Source organism: Rhincodon typus, chromosome 7 (assembly GCF_021869965.1).
Source record: "Rhincodon typus isolate 14 chromosome 7, sRhiTyp1.1, whole genome shotgun sequence".
NCBI classification, from domain to species: domain Eukaryota; kingdom Metazoa; phylum Chordata; class Chondrichthyes; order Orectolobiformes; family Rhincodontidae; genus Rhincodon; species Rhincodon typus.
In genome coordinates, this window is record NC_063338.1 from 90,691,468 (window position 1) to 90,701,806 (window position 10,339).

General features: G+C 40.5%; 1 protein-coding gene across 1 annotated transcript in view; it reads left to right on the plus strand.

The window, feature by feature from the left end:
• The window catches only part of LOC109934822 (adenylate cyclase type 5-like), a 102,989-nt gene extending 94,944 nt beyond the window's left edge, over nucleotides 1–8,045 (plus strand). Inside the window, exon 11 of the mRNA XM_048599265.1 lies at nucleotides 7,914–8,045. Coding sequence (XP_048455222.1) covers nucleotides 7,914–8,045 — 132 coding nt within the window. The remainder of the gene's footprint in view (nucleotides 1–7,913) is intronic.
• The last annotated feature ends 2,294 nt before the right edge of the window (nucleotides 8,046–10,339 follow it).

Here is a 10,339-nt window from a genome sequence, read left to right on the forward strand (position 1 = left end):
GGGAGATGTACCTTTGGACTCCTGTAGATACTTTCCAGTCAACCTGTTCAGAGATGTTATGACATACCTCTGGACTGTGTAGGACTTGAACCTTGGCCTCCTGGCTCCAAAGTAAGGACATTACTACTGCAACACAGGAACCCTCTTTTGATTCCTCTATTTTGAATTCTATCAATCCTTTTAATTAAAGGCAATTTCAAGCTATTTCTTGTGCAGTTACCACCACGTAATCTCTATTTTTCACCGATTAGACAAGACAGAGGAAATAGCTAACATAGATGCACAAAATTTCTAATCTAATTCATTAAAATTGCTTCTAAGTTAATGATAATCAAGTGGGTACCTTGTGTTATGCAACAGTGATTAAAAATATACAATCTGTACCGTCATATTCTGTTACATATTTAGGAACTGCCTGTGGTTTGTAAAAGAATTTACTCTGAATTAGTAATAAAGCTTACATAAAGACTGACTGCAGTATGAGTCATCAGATAGACTGGGGCTAAAATAAGAGCAGCAAACAGGCATTTGCTTTTCAGCAGAGAGAAGGTGGCCTCTGCTATATTAAAGCCACTTGGTCTGATCGGCAAGTTTGCAGATGATACGAAAATCGGTGGAGTTGTGGACAGTAAGGAAGGCTATTAAAGGATGCAGCAAGATATTGATTGGTTGGAAAGTTGGGCAGAGAATAGGTAGATGGAGTTTAATCCAGACAAATGTGGGGTGATGCATTTTGTGAGGTCAGATGCAAGAAGAAAATATACAGTAAATGGCAGGACCCTTAGGAATATTGATATATGGAGGGATCTTGGGGTGCAAGTCCCTGAAAGCAGCAGCACAAGTAGATAAGAAGGTAAAGAAGGCATGCAGCATGCTTGCCTTCATTGGTCAGGGCACTGGGGAGGTGATGGCCTATCGGTAATATCACTGGACTGTTATCCAGAGACCCAGATAATGTTCTGGGGACCTGGGTTTGAATCCCGCCATGGCAGATGGTGGAATTTGAATTCAATAAATATCTGGAATTAAGATTCATGATGACCATAAATCGATTGTCAGGGAAAAACCCATCTAGTTCATTAATGTCCTTTAGGGAAGGAAACTGCCATCCTTACCTAGTCTGGCCTACATGTGCTCCAGACCCACAGCAATGTAGTTGACTCTTAACTGCCCTCTGGGCAATTAGGGATGGGTAATAAATGCTGCCTAGCCAGCAACATGAATGAATAATAAAAGTAGCAGTTGTATAAAATTTTAGTTAGGCCACATTTGGAGTTTTGTGTGCAGTTCTGGTTGCCACAGTATATGAAGAATGCAGAGGCTTTGGAGAGGATGCCAAAGAGGATGTTGCCAACCAGGATGTTGCCTGGGTTAGAAAGTATTAGCTACAAGGAGAGATAGTAGGAACTGCAGATGCTGGAAAATCTGAGATAACAAGGTGTATAGCTGGATGAACACAGCAGGCCAAGCAGCATCATCCTAAATACAAGGCATTTAGACAGACATATGAACAGGCAAGGAATAGAGGGATACAGACCACTTACAGACAGGTTGGACTAGTTTATAATGGCGTGGTTGACGCAGACATGGACGGCCGAAGGACCTGTTCTCTGCTATACTTTTCCATGTTCTGTGTTGCTGAAAGTTCTTTCCTTTCACTCTATAAAGACCGCACCACCACCCTGCCTCACCCTCGCTCCCTAACAGTTCAAAGGAAATAAGAAAAGATCTTACTGACCTCAGGACCTGAAACAACAACTTGGGTTTAATTTATTGGTAACAGGTGTCAAAGCATTTAACAGAAGAATTAGGAAGCAAAGTCTGACTTTGAGCCACCCAAAGTGAAATCAGCAAAGTTGCCCAAAAAACTTGGGCAAAGAACTAGGTCTTAAATGAGGAAAGAGAGAAAGAGATGCGAATGTATTGTCCGGAGGATTGGGGCTTACATAAGAGAAAAGGGAGCTCAGCAAATTGATGGCATTTATTTTAATTCAAGGAGTATTGCAAGTGAGGCAGATGATTAATATATGGGGATATGATGTCATTGCTATCACCGACATATAGTTGAGGGAGAGACAGGACTGGAAGCTCAATATTCGGGGCTATAAATTCTTCATGTGAGACAGGGGTGAGGGATATAAAAGAGGAGGTGCCATTGAAATATCGATCAAGGAATCAATTACTGCACTAAGGAGGGATGTTATCTTAGATGGTTCCTCAATTAAGGTCATATTGGCAAATATCAAAAAGAAAAAAAGAGGGCAGTGACATTGTTGGGAAATTACAAGAGACCTCCAAACAGTCAAGGAATGTTAGAAGATAGATACATAAGTAAATTTCAGAGGTATAAAACTAATAGGATAATAATAGGGGACTTCAACTTTCCCAATATTACCTCGGATGGACAAAGAGTGAAAGGCGTAGAGGGGGCGGAAATTTTAAAATATATCCAGGAGAGCTTTTTAAACCAGCATATGGAAAGTCCTACAAAGAGTGGGTGTGGTGCCGGACCTAATTTTAGGGCATGAAGCTAAGCGAATGGTAGAGGTGGTAGTGGGGGAACATTTTGTGATGGTGACCATAACTTAGTACGATCTAAGCTAATTACAGATAAGGATAAATATGGACCAAAAATAAAAGTTCTGAACTAGGCAAGGTTGATTTTAATAACGTAGGACAGAATCTAGCCAAAGTGGACTGGGAGCCGAAACATCTACATCAGAGCAGTCGAAGAGATTCAAAGGGTAATGGTGAATTTGCAGAGCCAACATGTTCCCATAAAGGTGAAGGGTGGGACAAACAAGTCTAGGGACCTCTGGATGATGAGGAATGTATAGGATTGGATAAGGGAAAAAGGAAGCTTAAATTCGATACTGACAGCTCAAAACCAAATAGCCCTGGAGAAGTATAGAAGGAGCAGAGGGTTAATTTTTTAAAAATTAGGAGAGCAAAGAGGGGATATGAAGAAACACCGGCAGATAAAATAAATGAAAATCCAAAGGTATTTAGAAGAGGCAAGCGGATAACCAGAGAAAGAATAGGGCACATTAGGGACCAAAGTGGCAATCTGTGAGTATAGCCAGGAGACATAAGAGGTTTTAAATGAAAACTTTGCATCTGTATTCACTGAGGAGAAGGATTGGGGCTGGTTAGTTCAGTTTGCAGGACAGCTGGTTTGCAATGCAGAGTGATAATAACAGCACGGATTCAATTCCGGCACTGGTTGAGGTTAACATTAAGGTCCTGTCTTCTCAACCTCAACCCTTGCCTGAGGTATAGAGACCCTTTGGTTAAACTCACCACCAGTCATCTCTATTTAATGAGTGAGCAGCCCTATAGTCTGCTACGACTGAGGTGATTTTACCTTTTATAGAAGGATGTAGGTATAGATATCAGAGAGGCGGATATAAGTGAAAAGGTTACGTGAAGAGAGACAAGATAGGCTGGGATGGCTTTTCTTAGAGTAGAGAAAGCAGAGGGGCATGTGATTTGAGGTGTACGAAATTATGAGGAGTATAGATATGATAGATAGGAAGGAACATTTCCCCTTAGTAGAGAGGTTAATAAACAGGTAGCATAGATTTAAGCTGAGGGGGTGATTTAGAGGGGAATTAATAAAGAATTGAACGTTCAGAGAATGTTGGGCATCTGGAACTCACTGTCTGAAAGAGTGATAGAGAAGGGACCCATCATAAATTTAAAAACTATTTAGGTTAATACTTGAAATGCCATAACATGCAAAGTGACAAACCAAATGCTGAACCTGGGTGGAGTAATATGTGTAGATAGATGCTCGATGACCAACATAGATGTGATGGGCCAAAGGGCCGCTTTCTGTGGAGGGACTGAGTCAGGAGATCATGCAGCCAAAGGTCCAGGAACTGTCCAATGTAATTGTACTTGTTGTGCTTGGTGGACGTTAGCAAATCTTCCAAATCTACACATACTGCATGAAAACCTTTGAATTTTTAACAGTGTACTGTTTATAAATAATGCTGAACAGCTTCATGTTATCATTTCTCAATTATGATAAAAAATAAATTTTTAACCTTCTTTCAAACAAGTTTTTGATTATCCCATTGAGCACAGGAAACTTTTTTTGACACTTGTTATAAAGCAATGCCAAAAATGATGTAGGAAACAGATGCAATAGTAATCTCCTGAAGGGAATTAAATGACTACTTGAAGGGGAGAAAATTGCTGGACTATGTGGAAAGTGAGTATAGACTGGGGATTGGATAACATGTTTTCACCAGGCGAGCAAATTCCTGAACAGCCCACAATCTTACATCCTCCATCAACTTGAGTTTTTTCAAGACTTGGCTTGCTGACTTACCCTGGATCTCAATTAAGCAATGCCTCCATTTTTAAAACTCTCATCATTGCTTTCAAATCCTTTGATCACCCCGTCTCTCCCTGTCACTATTATTTCATAAGAATATAAAAGTAGGAGCAGGAGTAAACAATGTAGTCCCCTGCTCTACCATTTAATACGATCATAGGTGATCTCATCTTGGTTTCAGTTTTACTTTCTGCCTGCTCTCCCTAACACTTCAACTCCTTGCTCATTAAAATTCTATCTATCTTTTCCTTAATTTATTCAATGTCTCATCATCCACCACACTCTGGGTTGGTGAATTCCACAGATTTACGACACGGAGAGAAGTAAATCTCCTCATCTGTGTTTTAAGTTGCTACCCCTTATTCTAAAACTGTGACCATTTGCTCCAGCTCCCTCTGAGATATCCACATTCCACTAATATTGGCCTTTTGAATATCCCTAATTTTAATTGCTCCACCGTTGGCAGCCATGCCTCCAAATGTGAAGACCTTAAATTGTTGAGTTTAAGGTCTTCGCATTAAGGATTATTAGACCTCTCTTTACTCTACTACCTCGCTTTTTCCCTCATTTCCTTGGCCATGCTTTGAATCATTCACCCTAATATCTCCTCAATCTGGTTCCAAAATGAATTTTTCACTCTAATGTCTTGAGACTTGTGATTACATGAAATAGAAGCTATTGTTGTATGAATGATAATTCCAGCCTGTCCTTTGCCCCATCAGGTGCTGCGAGAATTTTGTAAGCAGGTCTAATTTTTGCCAGTGATGAGTTAAAGAATTGAATCAATGTTTGACTGCTTTTATGGGAATTTCTTCCAAACCTCCTTCCATCTCCAGTTAACTTTTTAAACTTTAAATTGTGGTTTAAAGCCAATATTTGGTTTTGTTTATCCTTTAGATAGTTTTCCGCACCTGCAGTGAATTACATTAGAGTTGATCCATCCCAGCCCATTTCCAGTCTGTATCTATTACTATACATAGTGCCTTTTGCTGTTGGAATTGTCATTGTGCACAATTAAATCAGTGACTTGTTTTATTTACACTCATTTTTAAGAATTTGTTCAAGGGCATTACTGCTTGGGTCAGCATTTTTTGCAAATCCTTAGTTTTCCTTCAGAAGATAGTGGTGAGCTGCCTTTTTCAACCACTGTAGTCCTTGGTGTGTCATGACACCCACAGTGCTGTTAGGAAGGGATATCAGGATTTTGATCCAGCGATACTGACAAAACAGCGTTACGATCCCAGCTCATGCTACTACTGGACAAGTCAGATCCCAAAATGAAATCTACTTAGATCTTTTTCAGTTTAACACTGTGGTCATTCGCAGAAACACATGCGGACAAGGCTACAGATTTCTCTAATAATAAAACAGAGGTTTATGACATACAAAGGGAAAAATAAAATAAGCAAAGCCATCTAAATATAGAACACAGTTTGACTAAACTTAAAACATACAAGATAAAGTCTAATCTATTCACCAATATCATCAATGTACCCAATTTCACTTCCAGGGAAATTATCCTTCTATACCAAGTCTTCAGCTTTGACTTAACTGCCAAACCCTACTTCTGTCCTGTGAACTGTGAAGATGTTTCAATGTGTACGTATAACATGGAAAGCTCAGATATTCTCAATCTTTTAATAATCTGCCTATTTATAAGCAACCTTTCCTCGTCTGGAACTTTCAGAGGCTAAACATTTATATCAAGGTTACTGAGCTCTCCCTGAAATGTACAATACTCCTATCTAGGAGAGAAACTATATTTGACTCTCATCCTCTTGACTCTGATCCTATCAGGTCTACTCCAAAACTGTACCAAAAAGCTTTTAATTTCTGTGCTTTTCTAAGCTAAAATCATTCCTTGGTTATCCTGAACCAAAAGGAAGCTCATACCTTCCAATATTTTAGCCTGTTGTAAGCCCCCAGTATAAAAAACAATCTCCCATTAACACTCGAGGAGGCTTGCAATCACCTGCTATCTGACACATATTAGATTAGGTCATGGACTGGAAGAGCTCTCTGACCTTGTTTCTTTTGTTTAATTCTTTCACCAAAGCAATCAGCACCCATATGGCACTAGTTTGAAATCTAAACTCTAAAAATGATATTATGTATCTATATTAAACAAATCACACAGCTCTCATTACAACGATGATATATATAAAGTCTGGCTGGTGTGAAGCTTGGTGGAGAACGTGTAGGCAGTCATGCTCCCAAGCATCTACTGCACTTGTCCTTCTTGGAGGTCATGGGTTTGGAAGTGCTGTTGAAGGAGCCTTGGTGAGATGTAGGAGTGCATCTTATAGACGGTACACACTACTACTACTGTGCATCAATGGTAAAGGAAATTAATGTTGAAGGTAGTCTTATAACTTTTCAATTAGCTAGTGAGTTGGGGAGGCAAGCCTCAAGGAGCTCTCGCTTCTGATTAGAAGCGCTCAGATGATGAAGTACAAACCACTCAGGGGAGAGTAGCAGATGGGTAGTTTGACTGGGGCAATTGTAACAAAGGTGTCCTAAAGTGAGCTCAAGCAAAATAGAAGCCTCTCGTGGAGCAGAATCATAGAATCCCTACAGTGCAGAAAGAGGCCATTCAGCTCATCAAGTCTACAGTGATTTTCTGAAGAGCAAGCCACCCAGACTCAGCTTCTTCTGCCCTATCCCGTAACATCCCTATCACATAACCTCGCTCAATCTTTATGTTTATTATGAATATTCAGTTCAGTGTAAACTTTTCCTATTTTGCTAATTCTACCATCTCAGGCATGGTTGGAAATGTCAGGTCGAGGGGAATGGATTAAAAATAGTTTACAGGATCATCTTTAAGGTAACTTCTTTAATTGGGAGAGAAATAGCTTAGAAACAAAAGGAAGCTGATATGTTGATATGAGTTCTGTGAAGTTTGAATATCAACGTTTAAGCTTCAAGTAATTAGAACTCTATCTTGTTTATTCTGCAGACTGATCGCCAGGGAAAAACATCTCTCATGCAGTGCCAGGCCAGTTCAAACTGGTTCTGTCTCATTGTCCAGCTGCAGCTGTGAAATTGTTCCTTACTGAAACACTCATTCATTACTTTGATTCCTAGATTTAATATATAACAATACATACACTAAATAGTAGAAGCCATTCAGCCTCTTGAACTTACTTTGTCATTCAGTTAACTGGTAGCTGATCTGTATCTAAACTCCATTTAAACACTGAATGCGTTGAAGGAAAACAGAAATTGCTGGAAAAGTTCAGCTGGTCTGGCAGCATCTGTGGAGAGAAAACAGTTAACGGCTTGGGTCCAGTGACCATTCTTCAGACATGAGTGCATTGAGGTGGAATTCCTCAGGGAAGATGCTGATTGTATCAGAAGGCGAGAGAGTATTCCACAAGGAATATGTGGGGAATGTCAGATAAGGTGAAATTCCCCAGGTACCAGGTTGCATGGGTCAGGAAAGGACTTTGCTGCCGTGAAATGGATTTCAAATTGTTGATTCTGTAACTGTAGCAAACAAGGTTCTGAGCTTTTATTGTAAACTTTAGGCTTTAAGTAATTGAATTCTTGATCCTTCTTTTGCCCCCAGCTCTTTCGTCGCCCTCTGCAACATCTGTCAAAGAAGATCGTCCAGTCGAAGTTGAACAGCACCATTGTTGGGGTGTTTACCATCTCCCTGGTATTCCTGTCAGCATTTGTTAATATGGTAGGTGGAGTCTGAATGAGGGGAGCCTATGTTCTACAACAGCAACATCACATTACAAATCATGGCAGGGAGGTACCCCAAAATCAGAACTGGGATAACACAGAGTAAGGAATGTGTTAGAGCCAGGATAACAGAGTTTGTAGTATGTTAGATCCAGGATAACAGAGGGTGCAATGCATTAGAAACAAAAACAGAAATTGCTGGAAAATCTCAGCAGATCTGGCAGCATTTTTGGAGAGAAATCAGAGTTAACGTTTCAGGTCCAGTGACCCTTCCTCAGAACTGATGGTGGCTAGAGTCAGCAGTGTGCTAGACCCACAATAACTTAAAATCTTTTAAACCAAGGGGTAACGCAGAATTTTGGATGTGTTAGAATGTGTTTATGACACCAAAACCTGCATGACAATGTGGAAATTGCTCAGGCATGTCCCATGCGTAAAAAGCAGGACAAATTTCAACCTAGTCAATTACTGCCTAATCTGAAATAACTCTACAGAGGCCAGTCACGTTTTATTTATATTTGCATATTACTTGACACTGGTCCAGCTTCCTCAGAGCCAGCTCTCAGAATGAACAGAACCTCTAGTACTCCTGTTTATATCTGTCAGCCAGGGATTCCTGATTGGACCAGATTAACAGCCCCAATCAGGGAACCCATATTCTAAGAGGTCCATCTAGCTGACCTTGTTACAATCACTACATAATCAGGCTACTCTCAATCATCAGTAAAATGATGGAAGGAGGTACAAACAGTGGCACTTGTAAAGGAATAACTTCCTCACTGATGCTCTGTTTGGTTTCCATCAAGACTACATTATTCCTGACCTTATTACAGCCATGGTCCAAACATGAACAAAAGAGCAGGACACCAGAGAGGAGTTGAGAGTGAGCATACAACTGAGTGCGACATCAAGAAGTGTTAGCAAAACTGTAATCAAAGGGAATCAGAGAAAATACTCCGCAGGTTGAAGTCATACCTAACACATAGGAAGATGGTTGTCTTTGTTGGAAGTCAGTCAAACCAGCTCCAGGACATCTCTGCAGGAGTTGGTCAAGCTAGTGTCGTTGGCCCAGCCATCTTCAGCTGCTTCGTCAATAACTTCCCTCCATCATAAGATCAAAGTGGGGATGTTCACTGATGATTGCATAATATTCAGCACCAGTCATGTCTCCTTAGATACTGAAGCAGTCCATGTCATTATCAGCAAGACCTGGACAACAGTCTGATAAACAGCAAGTAACATTCGTGCCATACAAATGCCAAGCAATGACCATCTCCAATAAGAGAGAATCTAACCAGTGCCCCTCTACATTCAATGGCATTACCAACACTGAATCCCCCGCTACCAACATCTGTTAACCAGAAACTGAACTTGACTAACCGTATAAATACGGTGGTTACAAGAATAGGTCAGAGGCTAAGAATCCTGCAACAAGTCACGTACCTCCTAAGTTCCTAAAGCCTGTTCACTACATACAAGACACAAGTGAGGAGAGTCAGAGATAGTAAGAATTGCCAATGCTGGAGTCAGAGATAACACAATGTGGACCTGGAGGAACACAGCAGGCCAGGCAGCATCAGAGGAGTACGAAAATTGACATTTCGGGTTGGGACTCTTCTTCAGGAAAAAAATGGATAGAGGAAAGTAATGGATTATTCCCCACTAGCCCGGATCAAGGCAGTTCGAACAATACTCAAGAAGTTCGACACCATCCAGGGCAAAACAGCCTGCCTGATTGACACCGCATTCATCACCTTTATCATTCACACCCTTCATCACCAATGCACAAAGCAGCAGTGTTTAATTAGGGAAATGCAATGAAAGCTGGCCCAGCCAGTGATGTCTACATCCCCTTAATGAACAGAAAGTCACAGATAACACAAAGTATGGAATGTATCACACTCGAATATTATTCTCATGGAATTATAACAGTGACTACACTTCCAAAGTACTTTTTTGGTTCTAAAGTAGTTTTGGGATGAGGTGGTGAATGGGGCTCTATTAATATAAATCATTCTTTCATGTATAGTTCATTTCCCCTTTACAAAGAATGAATATCCTCAACATCTAAGGACACCAGCCACGGATGAAATATAGGGAATAGAATTATCACACAATAGAAGGTTTACAATTACACAATCCCTTTGGACCTCTTTAACTGAAATTAATTCAGCTCCTCATACTGTTGGGATCATTAATTCCTCTCAGTAGCCCCCCCCTCCTTCCCTCTCCCTGCCCTCTCCTCTCCCCTCCACTTCATGTTACGGGAATATATTGCAACTGATCTCATTCCAGCTCTCTGCTGTT